At 43.6% G+C, this 26,573-nt stretch overlaps 1 protein-coding gene across 1 annotated transcript in view; it reads right to left on the bottom strand.

The window, feature by feature from the left end:
* Positions 1–26,573, bottom strand: part of LOC144504127 (low-density lipoprotein receptor-related protein 1-like) — a 1,391,705-nt gene that overhangs the window by 585,934 nt on the left and 779,198 nt on the right. The window contains exons 28-29 of the mRNA XM_078229303.1: positions 11,369–11,533; positions 8,930–9,174 (exon numbers count right to left, since the gene is read on the bottom strand). Of these exons, the coding sequence (XP_078085429.1) occupies positions 8,930–9,174; positions 11,369–11,533 (410 nt within the window). The remainder of the gene's footprint in view (positions 1–8,929; positions 9,175–11,368; positions 11,534–26,573) is intronic.

Here is a 26,573-nt window from a genome sequence, read left to right as displayed (position 1 = left end):
CATTATTCAAACAAACTTAGAGAAGCTTTTTCTCATTCCAATTTAACAAAATTGGCCTTCTGGATTGTATGAATAATATTTTCCCTAAATGATTAAAGTATTCATGTTATTCAAATTATGCCTAGTCTTTCTAGTATAACTGAGGTTCCAAGCAGAACCACCCATAATACATCCACAACTGACCTTTAGAATCCTCCAACCTTATTTATTCATCATCAAAGTAATTCTGGATATAAAACAATGAGAGTCTGTTCAGTTACTTGAGCTAAATTATTTGTCTCCTAACTCCTTCGTGCAATATGATATATTTTTACAGTTCATAGAAATCATAGAAACCCTACATCACAGAAAGAGGCCATTCGGCCCATTGAGTCTGCACCGACCACAATCCCACCCAGACCCTACTCCCATATCCCTACATATTTTACCCACTAATCCCTCTAACCTACGCATCTCAGGACACTAAGGGACAATTTTAACATGGCCAATCAACCTAACCCGCACATCTTTGGACTGTGGGAGGAAACCGGAGCACCCGGAGGACACCCACGCAGACACGAGGAGAATGTGCAAATTCCACACAGACAGTGACCCAAGCTGGGAATCGAACCCAGGTCCCTGGAGCTGTGAAGCAGCAGTGCTAACCACTGTGCTACCGTGCCGGTACTTCCATGGACCTCCCAGACCAGCTTCCTTTTGTACTTAATGTACTTGCAATGGCCTGAAAATTAATTTCAATATCGCATTATTCTGAAATCAGCACTAATCTATGCTAGTTTCATGTTGAAGTGGACGCAATATTTGAGGTTATAACTCACATCTTGCAATTCTTCTCAATATAAATTATGTGGTGAGGAGGAAATCAGCAATATGAAGCTTTATTTTACTTTATTTGCATCAAATTATTTTGTAAAGTCTATAATAAGAATCCTTCTTCAGTCCCTAAACAAAATAATGTCTGCTGAGTGTGTTTCTTTGACTTATTCATTCCATCTGGCTACTGTAAACATTAGAGAACCAAAACAAGAATCTCCGCAATGCAAGATGCACCCACGCAATGATGCCCTCTACCATCATTGGATTAGCATTGACAAGGCAACCCCTATCTGATGATTGCCCCATGGCTAAATTTTAATCTTGTGAGGTAATGGGTGGCAGCATCAAAGTTCTTTGAATATTAAAAACAATTAATATTGAGCTCAAAAATTCTAGGAGTCCAATGAATCACCCGGACACTTTTAAAAATGTAATTTCGAATTGGATTGCATTATATCACAGATAGGTGAGATGGAGGCAGTGGTGTCGTGGTATTGTCATTGGACTCGCAATCCAGAGACCCACAGTAATGCTCTGGGAACCCAAGTTCAAACCCTACCACTGCAGATGATGAAATTTGAATTCAATAAATATCTGGAATTAAAATTCTAATGATGACCATGAAATCATTGTCAATGGTTGTAAAAACCCCATCTGGTTCACTCATGTCCTTGAGGGAAGGAAATCTATCATCTTTAGCTGGTCTGGCCTACGTGTGACTCCAGATCCACAGCAATGTGGTTGGCTCTTTAATAGAGTCAGGGATGGGCAATAAATGCTGGCCCAACCAGCGATGCCAACATCCCATAAATGAATTTTAAAAATGTGAAACCACCTTTAGCCTTGGGTTCAGCCTTGCAGCTCCTGACTTCAGTGCATGAGAAGCCAAATTGTCTGCTGAATGCAAAAGTTGCACTTTTACATTCAGGCCAACACACTCTACAGAATGCTTTGCAATAATGCTGAGTGGTAGCAGAATGTCATTTTCATTGCCAAATATCTATCTTTCCGAAGACCAACTTAGCTCTCACTCAATAACTTTGCAATCTTGCAGCTAACTTTTGCTAAGATTTATACAAGCCAGCAAGCATCTGAAAATGTCTTCTTAATAAACTTGAAGTAATTGTTATCACAACTGTTAATTATCTAATGGTAAGATCTTTGTTTTCCAATGCTGGGATTGCTTTGGTAATTGACAACAGCTGTTTGTGTAAAATCACCTCGTAAAAATTTAAGAGCTGTGTGTGTCATAAAAGAAATAAATGGCAGTTATTTGAGCTTGAGATATGCATGTTGGTGATAAATCATTCAAACGTCACTTTCCTGGTTTGGCGATGGAATCCCTCAAATAAAGCGTTAGGTTGTATTCACTCTCTGGCCACAATTGTCCATGGGTAGCAGAAGTGAACAATATCTCTTGGAATCTTTGGGAATGAAGAAATCGAGTACTTCTGAAGAAAGAGACATGCTGTTGAAGCTTTTCATCTTGCACTCATCAGGGCAGATTCACAAGAACAGAAATTTTTGAAGGGGAACACAATTTATAAAGCGTAAGAAGGTGGTGTGTTGATTGGTTTGCAAGTGGACTCTGATTGATAGAACTGTTGCAATGGAGAATGGGCCAGGTAACCATTAACTGCCAAGCTTTTGTTTTGAAATTCAAACCAGGTCAGTTGACTCTGATTGGCAAGGCATTGCCATGAGGAATGAAGCAGGGACTGTCCACATATTGCACCTTTTCCACTGAACAAAGCCTCTTGGGGACAGTTATTCCCTCATTCATTCCACTTGGTAATGTCTTGACCAATCAGAATTGAGCTGCCAACCAATCAGCACCCTCTTCTTGCGCAGCATAAACTGTTGTTCCCTTTCAAATTTGGTATTCTTGCAAATTTGACCTGATGAATGCAAGAGAAATAGCTTCAACATTATGGTCTTTATTCTGCAATACTCAAGTTCTGTACAAGTGACTATTAATAAAGAAATTATAACTATTCCATGACAAGGTTGAAACATGTCATTTCAAAGCTATCAAATATTAATTTAGAAAATTATAGCTTGCATCAATGTTCTCCTCTTGACATTATTTCCAATTTTAATTCATGCAAAGAATGCAAATTATAGTTTTAACTTGTATTAGTTTGATTTGATCAGTGATTAACCTATACAGACTACTTAAATTATGCTTTCATATGTGAAACCCATTATATGACATTAGTTAAGATAATCATTTCTAAAATAAAGATTGGTTATCTTGTCTCTCTAGTTTCTGTGCTTGTAACCAATATTCAGAAATATGTAGGAGAAGTGGTGCCAAACATATCGGATGGGATTTTCTCCCCAGTGAGATCGTATGGTCCCCCTGACAGTGCACCCCTGCTGTGGGTTTCCCGGCAGCATGGGTGGATTCAATGGGAAATCCCATTAACAGTGGCGGGACAAGAATATTCCGCCAACAGCCACCTCCCACCACCGGGAAACACACCATGGGAGGATTGCAGAGAATCCTGCCCAACATTTCCTCCGTTCCCTCATTAGCATTTTGAAGGGACCTTTCCCTCTGCAACCCCCTAGTCCTCTCATCAATCACACCCACTTCCTATGGCACCTTCCCATGCGATTGCAGGATGTGTAACGACTGTTACCTCCTCTCTGCTCAGCATTCAAAGCCCCCAACACTCCTTCCCAGTGAAGCAGTGATTTACATGTACTTCTTTCAATTTAGTCCACTGCTCACAATGTGGTCTCCTCTACACTGGCGAGACCAAACACAAACTGGGTGATCCAATCTTTGTGGAACACCTCCACTCAGACTGCAAGCATGGTGCTGAGCTTCTACTTGTTTGCCATTTTAATTCACTATCTTGCTCTTACTTTCACATTGCTGTTTTTGGCTGCTGCAGTGTTCCATTAAAGTTCAATGCACACTCGAGGAACAGAACCTCATCTACCAGTTAGCAACTTTACAGCCTTTTGGACTCAACAATGTGTTCAACAATTTCAAACCATAAACTCATTCCTCCTGTTTTGATTCAGTTTAATTGCAATGTGTCTGTGTAAATCTTGTTTTCCATGTTTCTGCTTTCAGCCAGAGCTGTCATTCCTCTGCCATTCACACTCACTCAGGACAAAAGCATTATTTCTTTACTACAACCATTGGTTTGATTTGATTTATTAGTGTTACATGTATTGGGATACAGTGAAAAATATGGTTTCTTGCACGCTATATAGACAAAACATACCGTTCTTGGAGTACATAGGGGAGAAGGAAAGGAGAGGGTGCAGAATGTAATATTGCAGTTACCAATAGGGTGAGGAAGTATATCTGCTTATCATGTGATAGATCCATTCAAAAGTCTGATGTCAGCAGGGAAGAAGCTGCTCTTGAGTCGGTTGGAATGTGATCTCACACTTTTGTATTGTTTTCCTGAAGGAAAAAGGTGGAAGAGAGTATGTCTGGGGTGCATGGGATTCTTGATTATGCTGGCTGCTTTTTCAAGGCAGTGGGAAGTATAGACAGAGTGAATGGAAGGGAGACTAGTTTGTGTGATGGACGGGGCTACGTTCACAACTTTTTGTAGTTTGCTTTCTGTTCTATGACATCTTGGTCATTTAATCTTTCTCATCCTCTACCTTCCCAGACCTTCCTTTTCTTTTTTCCAACACCGTCATCCATTCAACAGCATGAAAACCATCACATTGCTCTTGGTCGACTCTACCACGTTTCATGGTGCAATGGGGCTTTTGATTCATACATAGGGCCCAATTTTACCCTCAAGTTGCACCCATTTTCAGGCGCGAAAACTTGGTAAGTTCAGGCGTGAGGCAGGTAGCGCGATCCGCGTCCACCTCCACGCCGGTTCCCCCTTTACCAAGGCCTGAAAATGACCGCGATGGGGACCACACCCGAAATGCATGCATTTAAATTTACTTAATGGGCTGTATGCCCAATTTTACTGGCACTTCCCCCTTTACCACCGTGTTCGCCCATCCAGAATCAGCACAAAATAGACATGCTCCATAAAAGTCCAATTTGGGCTCTCTAGTTATTGAGCAGCTAAATGCCGAGTGTCCGACGGCTCTCTGCTTGAGATCGGTCTGGGAGGTGGGGCGGAAAGTGTTTCTGCTGCCATTTTGCCTGACATTGGTGAGGGATGGGGAAGGAGGGTCCGCTGCCACTCTGCCTGAGCTCAGTGGGGGTGAACGGGGGGTCCGCGGCCACTCTGCCTGAGATAGGTGGGGGAGGCGAATTGGGGTCCACTGCCACTCTGCCTGTGATCAATGGGGGGGGGGGGGTCCGCGGCTGCTCTGCCTGAGATCAGTGGAGGGGAAGGGGGGGTTTGCTGCCACTCTGCCTGAGCTCAGTGGGGGTGAACAGGGGGTCCGCGGCCACTCTGCCTGAGATTGGTGGGGGAGGCGAATTGGGGTCCGCTGCCACTCTGCCTGTGATCAATGGGGGGGGGGGGGGAGGGGGGTCCGCGGCTGCTCTGCCTGAGATCAGTGGAGGGGAAGGGGGTGTCCGCTGCCACTCTGCTTAAGATCAGTGGGGGGCAAGGGGGGGGGGTCCACTGCCACTCTGCCTGAGATCGGTGGGGGTGAAGGGCAGAGGAGGGATAAGGGGGTCAGTAATGAAGTGGGGATGGGGCAATGTCTGTGGGGGCCAGGGGGAGGCATTATCAGGCCTGGGAGGGATGTGGCATGAGAACAGCATTCTATCATTTTCTTTTCTGCGCATGTGCAGTTGGAGGTGCCGATCGGAGCTGCAGGGTTTCAGACGCGTTAAGCTCCCCCCCGCCCCCCCTCCCCACATACAGGCTTCTGCAGCATGATTTGGAATTGCTGATATTTTTGCAGACGGATCTGAAACACTCCCAGTTTCAAGTCCGCCCAGCACTTAGGACCAAATGGTAAAATAGAGCCCATAATGTCCATGTGAAGAGATTAAATTAAATTTTGGTTGAATTAAACCTCAGAATTGACATACAAAGCTCATTAAGCATGTGCATGCAGTCAATGGCACTCTGCGCTCTGGGGATCCCTGTTATCCTCAAGAGCATATGTGTCCACTCCATTGCTTCTCCTTCACAAGAGAGAATGAAGTGTATTCACCCTCTTCGGAATACAGAGGGTGAGATTCATTGATTCTAAGTGTTGCCGCCAACAGGAAAACTGGAGTGTTTCCTGCTAGCAATGAAAGGGCCCCTTTCAGCCAATGTAAATGGCCCAGTACCCTCCCCCCCCCCCCCCGCCCCCCCACATGAATCACACTGATTTTCCGACTCCACCTGCAACAGATTCACTAAGGTTGGGAGTCACCTGTTAGCCTTTTACAAGTGGGAGCAGCATATAAGTGCTCACATCAGCACCCATTCTCATTCCAGGCAATCACATGGCTGCCAGAAAAGGTGCGCCAAATTTACTGGATGCAAACGTGGACTGGATTCTGGAGGGCCACTCGATTTCCAAGGCAGAAAACTACTTACCAATGCAGTGTCCGAAGCCTGGGATGCGGTGACAGTCACTAAGTTCCAATAGCATCACCAAGAGAATTCTTCCCTATTTGCAGATGGCATATAGCTGGGTGGGAGGGTGAACTGCGAGGCTGATGCAGAGATGCTTCAGTGTGATTTGGACAATGGGTAAATGTATGGCAAATGTAATATAATGTGGGTAAATGTGAGGTTATCCACTTTAATAGCAAAAACAGTAAGACAGATTTTATCTAAATGGCTGTAAATTAAGAGAGGGAAAGGTGAAATGAGACTTGGGTGTCTTTGTACACTGGTCACTAAAGGTAAGCATGCAGGTACAGCAGGCGGTAAAGAAGGCAAATGATATGTTGCCTTTCTCAGCAAAAGGATTCAAGTATAGGAGCAGAATATCTTGCTGCAATTATGCAGGGTCTTGACGAGGCCTGGAATATTGTGCGCAGTTTTGGTCTTGTTATTTGAGGAAGGATGTTCTTGCTACGGAGAGAGTGCTGCAGAGGTTTAGCAGACTGATTCTTGGGATGGCAGGACTGACATATGTGCCAGAATTGTACCACCCCTCCCGCCATGGAATTGGAGCAGGCGAGGGGCGGACAATGGAAATGTTCGTTGACCTCGGGCAAGATTTTCCGGTTTTGGGTCGAGCAAGGCCATAAAATCTTGCCCATGAAGGGAGATTAAGTCAGTTAGGATTGTAATGATCAGAAGAATAAGAGGGGATCTCATAGGAATCTGTAAAATTCTAACAGGACTCGGGAGGGTAGATGCAGGAACGATGTTTCCGATGGTGGGGGTGTCCCGAACCAGGAGTCATAGTCTAAGGACACGGGGTAAATCTTTAGGACTGAGATGAGGAGAACTTTCTTCATCCAGAGAATGGTATGTATGTGGAATTCACTATCACAGAAAGCAGTGGTGGCCAAACATTGTATTTCTTCAAGAAGAAGTTAGATATAGCTCTTGGGGCAAAGGGGATCAAAGCATATGGAGGGAAGATGGAATCGGGCTATTGAGTTGGATGATCAGCCATGATCATTATGAATGGTGGAGCAGACTCGAAGGGCCAAATGGCAAATTGCTGCTGCTATTTTCTATGTTTCTCTGGAAAGTAAGTTTGCTATTTCTATTGGTGGAGGAGGGGTAGATTTTTTTTCCGGGAGATCTTTCCAGATCATCTGTTACCCAGATGACATATTCACAGTGTTTAACTCCAGAGAAAGCAAAAATGAAACAGCAATTAATGACTTTTACAATAAATCTTTGCTGACAGTTTTCAGGCTGATCTTTTTCTAAGTGCTGTTGCAGGCAGGTTGCACAGTTGGGGAAAGTATATCTGAGTTAAAAATCATGACTGGTTCCCATCCTATTTGGCTACAATTATGACCAGCTGAGCCCTGTGCAATGTTATTAATGATACAGCATTTTGATGACTTGCTTTCAAGTCATAACATCTGATATTTTAACAGATTTTTCTGGATTGCAAGCTCAATGTTTCCGATGCGACCCTTTATATTAGATCCATGAAAATAGAACAATTTATACAGCGTGTTTATTTCAACAATTTCATTAATTCTAAACTGAACGAACATATGTTCATGTCTACAGATCACAGCAAGTGATCATCTCCTTTAATGCCATCCTCCACAATGGGGACGAAATGTGAGGCAAGGGAAAATACTTGGGTGCTTTATTCAGAAGTATCTCAGCCATTCAGCCTCCCTTTTCTTTTGCCTGTGCATTCTGTGCTATCTTTCAATCACTTTGGGAACTCCAGACATGCCTTCTGTGGCACAACTACGCCAGGGTATTTACAGTAGTAATTGTCACAGGTAACAACTGAGACAAATACCAGAATTTAACCGGCATGCCCGCCCTGCAATCGGGGCGGACAAGGCTTGCAGAACAGAATTCTCCGTTGGCCTTGGGCAGGATTTTACGAGCCATGCCCAAGCAAGGTTGTAAAATACCGGCTAATGTCCGAATATAAATGTGATGCTCAGGGAATCACAATGGAGCTGTAGCATTTTCTTATGACATACTTTTCTGCATTGTAGACATGTTGAAAATAATTATATCTGTTATGTATGTGGGGTACATAGTCCTTTAAGGGAGTAAGTCATGTGATCTTTCAGGGGGTCTTAAATTCTGCCCCAGAAGGATCACGTGACTTGCCCCTTAAAAGGCTATGCACCCCACAAACATAACTCTAGCATAATTCATTGTGCTTTGCACCTGTGGGTTTGAATCCCATCCTCATCGCCAGTTTAATGTATTCAGCTCCCTTGGACTTAAAAGAACTCAATCTCCAGCCGGATGTCGGGAAAATATAGGTATTTTATTTATTCGGTCTTGCTGGGTTCACACTCCAACTCCACTATTCCGAGCAGTCCCTAGGCAGAATTTAAGACTCCCAGAAGGGCCATGTGACTTGCTTCCTTAAAGTGTTAAGCACCCCACATGCATAATAGTATCATGTTGTAGCACAATTCATCAGATGGCTATAGGAGTAATTATAATTGTGACTGATTTATTTCCTTACATGTTTGCTTCATCTTTCAAACTGTTCTATTCCTGCGCTTTCGGTCACAAAGTGGATAGTAGCATAGGCTAAACAGATAACCTACCTTGTGGCTGCCTGGTTTGGTGGTATATCTGCAGGTCATATGGTCGTGCACTGGTTCTCTGTACCACCGTGACATTATGGCCAGACCATTTGTTGGCTTTCAATAGGGTGTTCGTCTTCCAATCAGTCCAATAAACATCACCTCCATACAATGTCACGGCAAAAGGATGCGAAAGGTATTCATGATTACGCAAGACTTCTATCAATTCACTGCCATCATATAAGGCTGAATAAATACCATCAGACCTGCATCAAGAAAAATAAGACATAAAAGAACAAAGGCAAAGAAAACTTAGAAACACACAATTAGTTCCTCAAGCAGGAACTGAGTTTGCCTCATACCTTTTGATTAAGATAATGCCTATTGTTATTTTTAATGTACAAATCAACTAATTCATTTTTAAATAGATGACATTATAACAATGAATACATGCTGCAATCAGTGCAGACTATATTTGATAAGGGATGTAATGATCTCAACGAGGCCCAAGAGGTTGGACACTTGGAGTATGAGCTCCCTGCCTGAGGTAACGATTGCCTGTCCAATCGGGGAGTCACATCTGCATATATTTGCTGACTTTGTACCTGAAGCACTCTTAGGAGTGGAGATAAGTTTGTAAATAAAGGGAATCTGGTGAAGGAACACTGGCCTTTGAGGAGTTATTTCAGCATGTAGCGTGCAAAGATTAAGGAATAGTTCCAAACTGCAAAGAAATTGTATTGCAGCAAGCAGGGAAAAACGAGTGAATTTTGCCCAAATTAAACACTACAGTTGAAATATATTAGAATACTCAATTTCAGTGTTCCCAATTCAGACTTGAGTATTTTTCAAAATTGCTACGTAACCAACTATCTGCCAAGTTCTAAATTTGAAACAATAAATGGAGAAAAATGACATGGAGAAGCAAGATGACTCTCTCCACGCTAGAATTAACAGTCAGTGTATCAACCTGTGGTATTCCAGTACACATCCTGGTCAGTCAAACCTGACGAAGGAGCAGCACTCCGAAAGCTAGTGGCTTTTGCGGCCAAATAAACCTGTTGGACTTTAACCTGGTGTTGTGAGACTTCTTACAGTCAAAGAACAACATGAGCAAGACTTGAAACAAAAGTCTAAGGGGTTGGTTATCATATGCCTACCAACCAGTTTAAATGTGAAAATTAGCTGGGAGGCAAATGAAAATTTGAGATTAACATCCAGGCCATTGGCTAGACAAAAGTATCACTTGAATCAAACTTATTTAAATATTATTTCATGTCTGATAGGAGGAGATTGCTGAGATAGAGTGGAGCAAGACTGGGGACATTTGAAACCAAAGATACAAATTTTGAAATCACGATGCTGTCACATTGTAAGTAGATGAGACAGTGAACCTTAGAAAGGAAGAGGGTAACAAGAGTGTGGGACTAATTGTGGTTAGCATGCATATTGAGCAATTACGAATGAGTTGACACTTATGGAGGATTTTTGCAGGGACAATAACAAAGACAGCAACAGAAAAATCAAGGGCTGCGTGGTAAAGCCATGGATACATCAGAAGGACAGAGGACATTTGAGGCAGGCAATATCACAGAGGCAAATGAAAACAGTTATGATAAGAGAGCTGAGGTCAAGTTTAAGCACCAACTTATCCCATGTAAAAGACTTCCATGGCACCAAATATTAGACCTCTGCTGCTGCTTATGAAAAGGTGTCAGGCCCTCTCAGGAATCATCCAGCATTAAGTACTTGCTCCCTATTTTGTTAGGAACTTTTAAATCCCACAATAAACCCCTTTTATAATGGGCAAAATCTTCCGGAGAGGCTTGGCAAATTCTCCCAGTCACAATTATTGAGGTTGACACTGCAGTTGGGTCGGGGGATCGCTGAAGGGATGCAGAAAATCCAACCACAACCCTCTTAGTGAAATTCCTCAGATTTGCCCTCCTTTAGCTTTCCTCTGACAGGCACCAATTAGATCTGCCCAGGGTTGGAGCAGAATTTTGATGTGGAATCTTTTTTTAAGACTTAAGGTTTTGGCATTGACTGTGGGTCCATGCTGTTGGCAAGTTGGTAGATTCATCCAGTCAGAAAGAAACATCTAACTGACAGGAAAAGAAGATTGGATTACCTAAAGGCTGTTGAAAATGTTCACCCACTTTTTTAGGTTAAGGTTGTTGCTGTGGACAGTTGAAAGAAAGATTGACTCCAAGATCATCATGGTTGATTTTCATTACTACTGTAACTAAACATGTTCATATTATTTTACAACAGTAAATTCTAAAGAGAAGCCATTAGTGAAGTTGCAGATTTTATTGACAATGGGAAACAAAAAAAAACCATGTTTCTCTGAATAAAGCCAGGACAATTGTTAGGGCGGGTTAGCAATTATAATGCGAAAAAAATTATTATATACGTATTGCGGTCAAACTTTTCAGATGGAAAAGGTATTAACCTTACATTGCATCGATCCAAACAATTCGGTTCTCAAGGTAATCCACCGTCAATCCATTAAGCCATCCGCCAGTCCCCAAAGCTTTGTAGATGGCTTTCCTTCCTGCTCCACTCATTGAAGCAGCCTCAATACGTGGGAAACTAGAATCCCAATCTGTCCAAAAGAGAATTCTAACCAAAAAAAGCCTTATGAATATTAACATTTTTCACAACATAACTCATGTATTTAGAATTTTTGTTAAGCATGTCATTTCTTCAAGGTTCATTATCAAAATTCTGAAGCTCGAACCTTATATCAGTTGTAAATGTAGACAAATACACACGTTAGCTAAAATATTGCAGTTTCTCATGGCATCTGCTTTTCCAGGAATTGAATATTTTGTTGTCACTTGGTAATTCTATCCATATTTCAGTTTATTCTTCACTTTAAATTCTCTCTTTTTCATCGTAAGGTTCATATAGTTTTCTCATGCTATCGGAATCTGACTTCTTTTTCTCTCCCCCTGTCTCAATTATTCTTGCTGTAAATCCTTTCTTCCTGCTATCTCCTCCATCTTCTATATGCTCTTCAATCTTTCTGTATGGCTCCCAGACACGTTCTTTCCCTTAAGTGTTCAATATCTATTTTTACTGGGCATGATGAACACTGGGTCTGAAGTTGAGTGCACTGATTGAACAAGAACACATTGGCTGGGAGTTGCAGTGATGTGCGAAGTTAAGAGATGAGTTACATAACTTTGGCAGACGAAGGCTATTCTTGTACAAGCTCATAGATACTGGAGGCAACTCCAATGAATGTTATGAAGGGACTGACTGACATTGGGCTGGGTAAACAGAAACCAATGCATTTGGGCAAAGAGACAATCTGTTTAATGGTTGAGTGCCTCCACTGTTTACATTTGTTTTTAAGTTTATTTATTAGTGTCACAAATAGGCTTACATTAACACTGCAATGAAGTTACTGTGAAAATCCCCTAGCCGCCACACTCCGACACCTGTTCGGGTACACTGAGGGAGAATTTAGCACGGCCAATGCAGCAAACCAACACGACTCTCGGACTGTGGGAGGAAACCAGAGCACCCGGAGGAAACCCTCGCAGACACGGGGAGGAAGTGCAGACTCTACACCGACAGTGAACCAAGGCGGGAATCAATTCCGAGTGCCTGTCACTGTGATGCAGCAGTGCTAACCACTGTGCCACCATGCTGCCCGTATATGCTCATCTTGGATGAATTAGGAGTGTGGCCATTAATGTTAACTCTCATGTGGAATTTCAAATCAATAATAATATTTCCTTAATAAACCTACTCAGGTGACATTACAATCTTCAATTCTCCTATCCAATATCAAGGGTGGGATTTTCTGGCCCTTCTGCTGACTGGACCTTCTGGTCCCACTGAAGGTGACCCCCTCCCGTGGCAGAGTTCCTGGTGGCAGGATGGACAGGCCATGCAAAATGCCACAGACATCGGCAGGATTGGGCGATCCTGTAGTCCGCCAATGGTGAGCTGGCTCTGCTTCCGGAAACCATGCCGCGGATGGGGTGGGAGGTGGAGGTGGGGGTAGGGGATCCTGCTCCAAGTACATTGAGAAAATCACACAGGAGTAATTAAAAAGAGGTGAATGTGGCTTGTAACTTTGTAAAGTAATACCTTCATAACATTTTCCAACATCACTCTCACTATCACAATTTGTGCTGTGATCTGGCACTGTCAGTTCTTTCCCTCCAAGAGCATCCATTTTTAATATTGATTTGTAATCAGTCCTAACCAAAGATCTCCTGTTTAGTTTTCCTTTCATAGTTTTTTTCACATCAAGGGGCAAAATAAGGCAAGTCACGAAGAGTGATTGAGAACAAAGCTATAGTATAGAACAGCTATATGAACGGAGTGGGAATGGAGGGATACAAAAGAGTGGTCTAGTTTGGACCAGGGAGCGGCGCGGGCTAATTGTTCTTTGTTTCTCGTTTCAAGGCTTCATTCTATGATCATCTTGCTGGTGCCAGTACAGAGCGAGACTGTGGATAGTTGGGAACCTGTCTCGGGGGCAGGGAATTCAGATGGTGTTCGTAAAGCAGAAGGGGAAATGAATAGGGTTGGGAAGCATTTTCTGATCTGGGCCAGTGTGATCTCCTGGACTCGTTTCGATCGCCTCAGGGGATCGGAGAGGAATTTCCCAGATTTCTTTTCCCCGTATTGGCCCTGGGGTTTTCACTCTGGGTTTTCGCCTCTCCCTGGAGATCACATGGTCTGGAATGGGGGGGGTGGGGGTGAGTTAATAGGTTGTGATGAACAAAGCATCGTAGCTGTGAGGGACAGCTCGGTGGATAGGATATTAGGATGTAGATAGGCTGGAAAATTGGGCGGGGATCCTGGATTCAGGATTCAATCCTGGACCAGGGAGCGGCGCGGGCTTGGAGGGCCGAAGGGCCTGTTCCTGTGCTGTATTGTTCTTTGTTCTTTATTCTAGAGAAGTATGTTACAGTGTGACTGAAGGAAAATACTCTGACATTGGTGCCATTTACTTTTCATCTAACCACTGCTAAAAATGTTCCTGCCCTTCAGCTGTTGGGATTTAACATTTGAGCACATCTAGATTTTAACCCAAACCCAACCCTCTCAGATGATCAGTTTGAAAAACACTTTGATATGCATTAATTTTGTATCATTATTTCGCCAACATGTACCTATGTACTAATGCCAGTACTTGAGGTGAGTCCCATGGTGCAGTAATACATGTGGATTTAGTGAAGCTGCTTTATTTACTCGGCTGGCTTTCTGCACTCCAATGCTACAGGTGCATTAAATAACATGTTCTCCTGAAATCCACTCAGGTTGTGCATGACTGCATGTTGGGACAGGAATAGACACTAATACCTACAACATTTATGCTGTATATTTATACCTTGGTGCCTTCAAGCTGGAGCATGGCTAAGATTATGATAAGAAGTTTAACAACTCCAGGTTAAAGTCCAACAGGTTTATTTGGTAGCAAAAGCCAGGTTTATTTGGTAGCAAAGTGGCTTTTGCTACCAAATAAACCTGTTGGACTTTAACCTGGTGTTGTTAAACTTCTTACTGTATTTACCCCAGTCCAACGCCGGCATCTCCACATTAAGATTATGATGACAATGAAAGGTGAAAAAGATTTGCAGAATTCACGTCCAGTTTACCCTCGCCATCATAATTGCCATAATAAATAAATGCTTATTTTTATACCATTTCAGCCATTTATGAACTACTAATAATTTTAACTTTCCTCTCTTTTGCAGTGTACAGTTGCTTTTGACCCTTTCTTGATCCCACTACAGATTTAACAGTCAATGGGTGGGATTTTATGGCCTTGCTCGTCAAGAAACCATAAAATCCCGTCCGAGGTCAATGAACCTTTCCATGGTTTGCCCCTCACCTGCTCTGATTCCCGTGGTGGATGGGAGGGTAAAATTCCAGCCAATAACTCCAATCCCACACCATCTAATCCCCAGTATTCTTAAATCCAGTACTGAAGATGTGCAGGTTAGGTGGGTTGGCCATGCTGAATTGTCCCTTAGTGTCAAGGGACTAGCTGAGGTAAATGCATGGGGTTATGGGGATAGAGCCGGGATGGGATTCTGGTCAGTGCAGACTTAATGGGCCGAATGACCTCCTTCTGCCCTCGAGGATTCTATGATTCTATTATGGGAGAGCAATTTTATAATCATTGTCATATAAATTTCATGTTATTGTTTCTTTTTGTTGCCAGTTTTATTTCTCTCACTTTCTGATGTTGTCCATTCTTTCCGAGAATACAATGTCATGGATGCAGGCAGTCTTTTATTACCTCATTCATGGGCAACCATTCTGACTGTGTGAACTTTGCAATGTGGGTTGGCAGACATGGGAAACATTTTTGTAAAATCTGATCCTATGTCCTCAGTAAATGTAAATGCACGCATGTTTTCACCAGGCATTACTGAATATTTCAGAAGTGGGTGCCAAGAATGTTCATCAACCTCACCCAAAGACATAGAGGCAGATTACTGCACTCCTACTGTTCTCCCAGCTGAAATATAAACAGATTAGAGCTCAAACTTGGATCACTATTGTTTCTTAATTCACTCAATGGAATTCTATCATATTTTTAAATTGCTGCCCTCTAATAAATGTGAGAAGTGAATCTATGTTAAGGTAAACCATTCCTCCAAGCTGAAGAATACTTCTAACTTGTGTTCGACTTCTTTTCAGATTCAGTAAACACAAATTATGAAATAGAATGACATTCCTTAGCACTTAATGGGTTACAGTTGCATTTTAGTATAGTCTCGTGTGCAATTTCTTCTCGCTTTGGTTGTTGTTGGCCTTCCCGCACCTAGTGATGCATAAGACAGATTTACATCTGTTCCCCTAGTGAGTTTTTTCCCTGGAACAGGTCGCTATTGTGGTGGACCTCAGTTGTGCCTTTGTCCTATATGGACCACCGTTGTGTGTGTTTGTCATACCTGGACACATCCCCTTCCAGTTTGGTTCCTCCCCTCAGCACCTAGTATAAAGGTGGCTGTCTCCTCCCCCTTGTTCAGTCCAGGTCGGTTAATTGTTGGGATCTGCTCCTGATTCTGTTGTGAATAAAAGCCTACACTTATATTGGCATATCGGTAGTCTTTCGCCTTATTGATAGTGCATCAGCTATCCTATCGCCAGAGGCTTACAGCTTGAGGGGCACCACTCTGCATCAAGCATGGCTCTCCCACCATTGGCATGCAGAAAGGATTTCATAGCTCGATACTCAATCTGTTGACCGCGTCATAAATGCTTTAACCATCAGGTCCCAGGGTGGGACATGAACCCAAAGCTTCTGGCTCAGAAGCAAGTATGCTACCCATTGCAGCACAAAACCTCCCTCTCCTTGTTTCTGCCGTGATCTTAATGAGCAGTTTCAGCAAACAATCACAGTGTTCCCAATAAACAAAAAGCAATAACAGAAGTAGTGTTGACATTTACAAACTTCACATTTTCTAATTACATATCTGATGAAATAAAAATGCCTGGTTAGTTCTTAAAACTGCTTATTTGAAAGATCTAATGGAAGGCAGTTCAATTGGACAGCATTTGTCTATGATTGTGTTCAGGGACGTCTCAACAGGGTTTGCCTTTTCATCTGAATTCCATTGGCTGTTTTGAAATGACCACTGAATGAACACCGAACACGTTCACACAATATTCTTCTGCTTTTAGATATTAGCCAGGAATGACTTTTCAAGTAGTTGCGTGCAGGAGGTACCTCTCAGAGAAAGGGGGTATATCAGTGGGTCACCACTGGAAGGTTCTGCATAATGTGTGGCCAGCTACCAAGCAACGCTGGCAGTTCCCTATGATGTGGAGATGCCGGCGTTGGACTGGGGTAAGCACAGTAAGAAGTCTCACAACACCAGGTTAAAGTCCAACAGGTTTATTTGGTAGCAAAATGACGAAGGGGCAGCACTCCAAAAGCTTATGGTATTTGCTACCAAATAAACCTGTTGGACTTTAACCTGGTGTTGTGAGTTCCCTATGAGTCATTTAGTTTGTCAATTTCTTAACCAAGATATGGGGTCTGGAACGTGGTGGAGCTGAGAATAAAATTTTGAGATTTTTTTAGAATCTTCTCGCAATGCAACATTACTTGATTGATTTTGACAGATCTCCAAAAGCTGACTTTCTTCTGAAAGATTGCTTATTGCACTCAATAGATGATAATAGACTTTGACACTGTCTCGACATCTGAAAGAAAATTTCTATGTTTAATCTAGCAATCAGTCATGTACAGAATTAGAACCTTTGTGGACAAATATCACTTGCAGACGACATAGATAGTGATAATGCAGAATTGATCAATTAATAAAGACATTTGTTTAGTTCTGACTAATTAGCTGTGGGTTATATTTCAGTTGGTTGAGTTTGTAATTATGTTGTAGCTCACAGTTAATTAAAAGGCATTTTTTAATACCAACATGTAGCTGGGTACTTGGGTGGATTTATTTATGAGCGATTTGGCCACAATACAGTTCGAAAATATATTCAAATTAATTCAAATATATCTCTTCAAATTTGGGTTAATCCAGTAGAAAAATAATCAGTTTGGGAATTGGTTTAAGATCTCCCCCGAGAATGTGAGTGGTGCTACATAAATACAAATTATTTCTCTCAGTGTTCAGCTGAAATGCATAGAAACTGAATTTCATATACAAAAATGTCTCTTTGAAAAAAGTCACTTAATATTTTTCAACGAGCTATCAAGAAGTAAATTTACTAGTTATATTTTAGCATTACAATCCCATGGATATTATGGCTCTTGGGTAAAGAAGATGTTGGACTTTTAGAATAATATATTATCAAAATTCACTTCATTATCATTATCATGGAGGGTACCGAGAAGGTTATTGTACCTTAAAAAATGTTCAGCTCACCGCATGTTCTGATAGGAACTCTGATCAAATAGGAAGAGAGGTTCTGAAATAACTGCAGAGGCATCACTTGGTTTTGGGCATAAACATCTGGCTTCTGTGAATGATGGATGAGACCTGACTTAAATGGAGTTGCCTTGTCAAGTTTTAGTGATAGAATCATGAAGTAATTTGCACGCAGATGGTAAACCCCATGAATCTAGTCTGTTTAAATGCAACTTCCCGACAAATATGGTGTGTCCAAACTGCCCTGAGGCCACTCTCAAACCATGATTACTTGGTCCTTGAAGTCCAGACAACTAATTTTCTTTTGCCACTTGTATTTCTCATGCCCTTTTTTTGGTTTGAGTATTGTGAACTGAAAGGTTTGAGAAAAGGTTGTGAATAAATTAGTGAAAAAAGTCTTAAATCAGAACACCAAGAGGGGGAGAATTCGTCAAAGCCTGGCTTTTGCGTATGTACAGGTGTTGTGGTGCATGATCACCCCAAGATCTGTCTGATTGAGGCAGATAGTACACAAACATTATGTTGCTTCCCCAACTCAATGATTTCAGCACGAAACCCAGCATGGAATATACTGCTGTAGGGCTACACACTCACCAGGGGACCTAGACAGCATAGAATCATAGAATCCCTACAGTGCATATGGAGGCTATTCATTCCATCGAGTCCGTACCAACCACAATCCCACCCAGGCCCTATTCCCACAACCCCACACATTTACCCCACCAATCCCCTGACAACTAGGGTCAATTTAGCATGGCCAATCAACCTAACCCGCACATCTTTGGACTGTGGGAGGAAACCAGAGCACTCGGAGGAAATCCTCGCAGACACGGGGAGAATGTGCAAACTCCACACAGACAGTGACGCAAGGCCGGAATTGAACCCGGGTCCCTGGTGTTGGGAGGAAGCAGTGCTAACCACTGTGCCATCCCTTGCAAGGCTAATGTGAATTTCCGCTGTACTGCACCTCTTAAAGACAATGGGAATTCTCTGGCTATTCATACCCTGCTGCTGCCAGCAAGGACAGAGAAACTGGCACTCAGCCAAATCTCCGTTCACTGCAGCGGTGCCGGAGAATCCCACTGGCATGAACGGCTGGAGAATTTTTTTTATTTTTTCATGGGATGTGGGCGTTGCTGGCTGGGCTAGCATTTGTTGCACAGCCCTAATTCCTCTTGAGGGGACATTTAAGGGTCAACCACATTGCTGTGGATATGGAGTCACATGTAGGCCAGACCAGCTAAGGACAGCAGATCACCTTCCCTAAGGGACATTAATGAACCAGATGCCTTTTTACAACAATTGACAATGATTTCATTGTCATCCTTAGACTTCTCATTCCAGATTTTTACTCATTTCAAATTCCACCATCTGTCATGGTGGGATTCAAACCTGGATCCCCAGAGCATTACCCTGGAATACTTGTCCAGTGACAACACCGCTACACCACTGTCTCCAGCCCAACATTTCTCTCTCAAAGGGGAGCTGCACTTATTGTGTAGAGGTTGTTTCAGACTGGCTGTGGAAGACTTGAAGAAGAAAACTGCTGAAAATGGTGCATTTTCAGGAAAGAGGGAAAAGGGAGGGCTCCCTGGTTTTCTGAAGTGGCACTGGAGGCGTTAGTCCAGACAGTGGGAAAGTGAGGTGCAATGTTGCTGCAGAAGAACAGGACGCTCTCAAAGTATACCCAGAGAAGGGAATGGGAGCAGGTGGTCAGGCCCCAAGAACCTGATGGTAGTGCCACAAGAAGTTCAATAACCTTACGCAGGTAGGCAAGGTCACTGAATGCATTTTCAAATGCTATCTTCTGCTCACCATACCCACCAACCTCTGAATCTGCTCAACGCACCAGAGGCCCATCACTCACCCATCAGCAATCTCAGGCAGTCAAGGCTCATGCCAAACATTCAGATGCTTATCCTCACATACCTGCCAACCCTTCTTAACTTACACCCATCTCTTACTGCTTCCCCATTCTCCCAGCTATTCACCTATAGCTGACAAATTACCCAACACATTGCAGCACACTCATTGACATTCTATCCTCTCTCTTACAGGACAAGCTGGCCCATGAGGAAGTGGAGGGATGGGTTGGTAAGTTTGCTGACGACACCAAGGTAGGTGGAGTTGTGGATAGTTTGGAGGGATGTCAGAAGTTGCAGCGAGACATAGATAGAATGCAAGACTGGGCGGAGAAGTGGCAGATGGACTTCAACGCGGATAAGTGTGTAGTGATCCATTTTGGCAGATCCAATGGGATGAAGCAGCAGTATAATATGAAGGGTACCATTCTTAGCAGTGTAGAGGATCAGAAGGACCTTGGTGTCCGGGTCCATAGGACTCTTAAATCGGCCTCGCAGGTGGAGGATGCGGTCAAGAAGGCGTACGGCGTACTAGCCTTCATTAATCGAGGGATTGAGTTTAGGAGTCGGGAGATAATGCTGCAGCTTTATAGGACCCTGGTTAGACCCCACTTGGAGTACTGCGCGCAGTTCTGGTCACCTCATTACAGGAAAGATGTTGAAGCCATTGAAAGGGTGCAGAGGAGATTTACAAGGATGTTGCCAGGATTGGGGGGCATGCCTTATGAGGATAGGTTGAGGGAGCTTGGTCTCTTCTCCCTGGAGAGACGAAGGATGAGAGGTGACCTGATAGAGGTTTACAAGATGTTGAGAGGTCTGGATAGGGTAGACTCTCAGAGGCTATTTCCAAGGGCTGAAATGGTTGCTACGAGAGGACACAGGTTTAAGGTGCTGGGGGGTAGGTACAGAGGAGATGTCAGGGGTAAGTTTTTCACTCAGAGGGTGGTGGGTGAGTGGAATCGGCTGACGTCGGTGGTGGTGGAGGCAAACTCGTTGGGGTCTTTTAAGAGACTTCTGGATGAGTACATGGGATTTAATGGGATTGAGGGCTATAGATAGGCCTAGAGGTAGGGATATGATCAGCGCAACTTGTGGGCCGAAGGGCCTGTTTGTGCTGTGGCTTTCTATGTTCTATGTTCTATAACTGCAGGGAGCAGAGCAGAACCAGCAGACGCTAGGTATTGCATTGAATGGATGATAGTCGTATTAAGCAACTGTTTGTGACCCTGGGGCCATTTGTATCCAGCATTGCGGAGAACATTCAGAGTGACTGTATGTTCCTGCCTTCCTGGCTCACTGATGTCCTTTAGGGAAGGAAATCTGCTGTCCTTAACTGGTCTGGCCTACATGTGACTCCAGATCCACAGCAATGTGATTGACTCTTAAAATGCCCTGAGGGCTGGGCAATAAATGTTGACCCAGCCAGCATCCCATGAACGAATAAAAAACCTCTTCTCAAACTTCACTTCATCCTCACTCTACTATTTTGAATGAATTGCAAGCTGTAGATAGTGTGAAAATGGTATTCTTCCACTCCGTTAGTTCTCTTGCCTCAACATTCCTCTTCCAAATTTCCACTCTCAGATACTCGGAACTGTTGTTTGGCCAGCCACTGTAGCCTTAAAGAGCATGAACTGCACCCAACCTCTGATGCAAAAGCATCATCATTTTCCCATAGACTCACAGCCACCAGATACTGGCATTGTGTGAGCCTTAAAGGGTATTATAGAGTTGGGATCAGCATTATCAGGCAAGGGTTGGATGCAGTCAGGCCAGGGGAGAGAGATAGTACATATGGCAATTCACTGTGAGGTTGCAGAGTTTTTTGCCACAGGGTCTCAGTTGAAGAATTCATTGGCCTGGCCAACAGGAGAATGCTGATGAGCTTGCACAGTGAGATACTTGGTACCTTGGCAGACTTTCCAGTCAAGGAGCATGGACAAGTCCATCTCCAATTTGGCAGTGGGCATCGCACAGGGGTTTGGAGCCCATTAGTTCAATCCTGGAGCAGCGGTAAACCGGGATAGCAAACAAAGAACAAAGAACAAAGAAAATTACAGCACAGGAACAGGCTCTTCAGCCCTCCAAGCCTGCACCGACCATGCTGCCTGACTTAACTAAAACCCGCGACGCTTCCGGGGACCATATCCCTCTATTCCCATCTCATTCATGTACTTGTCAAGACGCCCCTTAAAAGTCACTACCGTATCCGCTTCCACTACCTCCCCCGGCAACAAGTTCCAGCACCTACCACTCTCTGTGTAAAAAGTCTGTCTCGTACATCTCTTTTAAAACTTGCCCCTCGCACCTTAAACCTATGCCCCCTAGTAATTGACTCTTCCACCCTGGGAAAAAGCACTTGTGAAAACAGCCGTCTTCTGGTGGCCGATGTCTCATTTCCCACTGCAGCACAGCCGGAAGGCACCCAACGCCTGAGTTTTTAAAAAGTTAGTTGATGGGATGTGGGCGTGGCTAGATAGACCAGCAGAGTGCTGCAGTGAAATCTCAGGCTGAAGTTATGAGATCCACGTTTACTGCAAAGGAAGATATTGCTGCCATCAAGTCTGTGAATACCAATGCTCAGCAGGACATAAATGTTCTCACGGCAATCCAACTATCTGTTCTCCAACTAATGACTAGGATTGCTGAGGTGCTGCCAAGGCTGGTTCTTGGGACCGGGGGCGGGGGTGGTACGAGGTGGTGACAGTGGCACTGTAGAACATGAACCTGATGTCCTCTCTCAAGAAGATAATTCATCATGCACACAACTGCCCACCCAACATTGCTGCTACCTTTCAGCCAGCTGGGATAGCCTGCTGCTGTCCATGCTGAGATGATACAGTCCGAAACCAGGGCCACAAGGACCACAGTTGCTTAAGGTCACCCTGCAAGGCTAAATACAGTCTCCAACAATGGAAGTCAGCAACCTCCCTGCAGCCATGCTGCAGCCACAGCGGTAGCACTGTGTAAAGAGCATTAGGTCAGGAAAAGGCACCCATGAGACAAAAGATAAGGAAATGCACCAGGATGAATAATTCAATTTTTAAATGTTCATTTGTGGGGTGTGGTCATTGCTGCTTCAGCCAGCATTTATTTTGCATCCCTAATTGTCCTTGAGAAGGTGGTGATGAGCTGTGGTGTGGGTACACCACAGTGCTGTTAGGGAGGGTGTTACAGGAGGAGGTGGCCACTGGTATTGTCATTGGACTAGTAATCCAGAGACTCAGGGTAATGCCATGGGGACCTGGGTTCGAGTCCTACCACTGCAAATGGTGAAATTTGAATTCAATAAAAATCTGAAATTAGAAGTTTAATGATGACAATGAAACCATTGTTGATTGTCATTAAAAAAAACCCATCCAGTGCATTAATGTCATTCAGGGAAGGAAATCTGCCACCCTTACCCAGTCTAGCCTATGTGTGACTCCAGATCCACACCAATGTGGTTGACTCGTAAATGGCATAGCAAGCCATCCACTCAATTAGGGATGGACAATAAATGCTGGCCCACCCACTTCCCATGAAATAATTTTTTTTTTGACTTGGTGATAGTGAAAGGTCCATAATATATTTCCAAGTCAGGATGGTGAATAGCTTAGAGAGGAACTTCCAGGTGACGAAGTTCCCTGGTATCTGTCTTTTTAAATGGTTGTGGGTTTGGAAGGTGCTGCCGAAGGATACTTGGTGAGTATCTACAGTGGATTTTGTAGATGGTACACACTGCTGTTACAGTGCATTAGCGAGGGAGGGAGTAAATGTTTGTGGAAGGGTTTCTGCCGATGGCGACCCCCTCATGGTGGATTCCTCGGCAGTGCAGGTTACCAGCCACGGTAAAGCTGTTGAAAGGAGATCACACCGCCATCCAATGGCAGGCGGGCTGTTACTGAAAAGCACACCATGGAGCAGGAGGTGTTGGAAAATCCCACCCTTTGTTTCACATCTCTTCTAAAAGATGGAGCCCATTATGCAAAATAATGGGAATGTGGGTTTAATCTTTATATATTACTGCAAAGCTCGATGATGTGAAGCTAAGTGGTCCATAAAACTTAAAAACTACCACTATAGAAGTGTGGAAATGGAAGGGATACTCAGGGGATGAATAGCCAGGAATAACAAAGAATGGAAGGGAGACGTTTCGTAATAATTCTTCACAATCATTTTAACTGAGAACCTATCCACAAAAGTGGTCATGCAGGAAGTCTCCAGTCATGTTTGCTGGTGCAATTAAAAAACCTACATGATGCAAGACAAATTATTTTAAATACTATTTAAGCCATACCTTCATGTAGTTATTTTGGCCTGCAAATGTGCAGGGTTATGTATCTGCAATGTAAAAGTTGTTAAATACTCTTCTATCACGAGTGTACAAGTATCACACTGGAGCGTACCTAACTGAATGAGTTGTTAAATAGAAGGAAGAACATTGTAATATTGTCCTCGCACCCAATTAAAAGTTTCTATTACATTATTCAGACTGGCAATAATACAAGTATTGAAAGTGATCTCATTTATTCCATTGGATGGCACAGTGTGAACAAAAGGACTCGACATAGATGTAGCCTTCATTTGCGGGCACTCACACTGTTTAAGGATTATTATCATGATTTTTGTTGGAAAGGATGAGCTTCAGTTGTATTGGAAATTGTAGATATTCTTCCTGCTCATGTACTCATTTGAAATCATTTTCAAAGTTATTCTCAAAGTTTGTTTATTTCTTGGAGGGCTAATTTATTAGACCAGGAGAGCCAAGATATCCACTCGCATTTGGTCAAATCATTACTTGCAAGTTATTTTTGGAGCAGAAGCATAGAGCATGTTAGATTACAATATGGAAAGGAATTTGTACCAAACAGAAGTGCCATTTCACTGTTTAGCCTCCTTTTTCTTGTTCACAATGTGCCTCTGTTATAATGTTCCAGCCACTGCAGTTTTCTCCAATGCTTTTATTGGCAGTCTTGAGTTTGCTTTACTTTTTTTTCAACTCTCTAAGTCAATATACTTACCGTACACTTTTCCATAGCTTCTTAAAATACATGATGGATGGCTTTGGGTGTGGTGTTGAAACTGACTACAATGCCCTCTCAAGTGGCTTCAAATAAACTGCGGTTAATTTTAAAATCTCGCTGGTCAACCGGTGGAATGGATTCCGGCACAGTATAAAATGCGCATTAATTTGTTTCATTGATATCAATGGATTGAAAATGAATCAGCTTCTACATTGGTCAGGTGTTCCCCCCTGCCAGTTTACCATCCAGGTGTCTAAGTTGAAAGGTTCACCCTTCCTGGGCAGCACGGTGGCACAATGGGCAGCACAGTGGCATTATGGGTGGTACTGCTACCTCACAGCGCCAGGGACCCGGAGTTCAATTCCAGCCAAGGGAGATAGTGTGGAATTTGCATGTTCGCCCCATGTCTGCATGGGTTTCCTCCAGGGGCTCCAGTTTCATCCCAAAGTCCAAGGATGTGCAGGTTAGGTGGATTGGCCATGATAAATTTCCCCTCGGGTGTTCCACCTTTGTAGGTTAGGTGAATTCACGGGGTAAATACGTGAGGTTAAGGGGAAGGGGAGGGTCTGGTTAAGGTGCTTTGGCGGGGTGTCAGTGCAGGCTCGATGGGCCGGTCCCTTCCGCACTGTAGGGATTCTATATCACTATTCAGAGAGAGCAAGGTGTCTTGGCCAGCATTTATCGCATAATCTGTTTCTGCGATCATTCGTTTTGTTGTTATTTGTTGGAACTCACTGTGTGCAAATTGGCTGTTGTGTTTATATACATTACAACAGTGAGTACACATCAAAAGTTCTTCGTTAGTAGGAAGCATTTGACAACAAGAAAGGCATGACATGAACACAAATGTCTTTCTTTATCTAATGTATTTAACATATGTGTTGAGCTCGGAGAAGTAAGTACTTCAAAAACAGGCATTGTATGAAATATTTTGGAATCTTTGGGATAAATCTTACCAAAGAAATGGCAGAGTGTTGTTGCTGGTGAGAAAACCAGCATGTTTTTCTAACACACCAGATTTCTCTCCACATAATATGACACTGCCAAAAAACATAAAGGGGGCATGTTTCACACCATCATCTTGAGGGGCGGGGCTTCAACACTGGCAAAACCCGGCAGCACAGAGATCAGGGCGCCATGTTTAAAGGACACCAGGTCCTATCCTGAGTAATGTTCCCCCCAATCTGCCACGAAGGTCTCAGGGGCTACTCTCCCCACCACTGATCATCAGCCCCTTCCCGCCGCCCCCCACTCCCATTAGGCTCCCGCTAGGGCCCACTGCTTGGCATAGGTTGGCACTGCCAGGTTGCCAAGCTGAGCTGGCACATGAAAAGCAATGATAATTTTCTTCATCTATATCTGCTTTCATCATGAGGAGGCTTCCAAGAAATGGAAAATACTTCACATTTTGCATGATCCTGCTGTTGATCTTAATTAATCAGGGGAGATGTTTTGCTGTGGGAGCTGTGAGATAAGCAGAGAACTGAGAGTGGAGGGAACAGGGAAGGGAGGTGAGGGCTGGCAGGCTGACTGGTGTTGAGGAAGACCAACATGGAAAGGGTGCACCCCAGACTGGGTGGGGTTCATATGGCATGACAGGGAAAACATAGGAACACAGGAATTAGGAGCAGAAGTAGGCAAATTCAGACCTTCAAGCCTGCTCCGCCAAAGGTATCCCAGAATAGGTGCACAAAGACTTTGTGGGAAGGGTGTTGTGGGGGAGTGGTGGGGGGGGGGGGGGGGGGGGTGGGGGGAGAAGGGGGCGGGGGGGGGAAGGGGGCGCGGTGGTGGTGGGTCAGGAATGCACAAAAGGGGAGGGGTACACAGAAACTCACGAGTGGGGTGGGGTGGGCAGTGAGTCCTGAGGGCCAATGGTTAGGGTAAGTGATTAAAGCCAAACCCGAGGCTGTGTGGACCA

The sequence above is a fragment of the Mustelus asterias genome, chromosome 14, assembly GCF_964213995.1.
Source record: "Mustelus asterias chromosome 14, sMusAst1.hap1.1, whole genome shotgun sequence".
NCBI classification, from domain to species: Eukaryota; Metazoa; Chordata; class Chondrichthyes; order Carcharhiniformes; family Triakidae; genus Mustelus; species Mustelus asterias.
The sequence above is the reverse complement of the archived record's forward strand: the minus strand, read 5'-3'. Positions and strand labels throughout refer to the sequence as shown.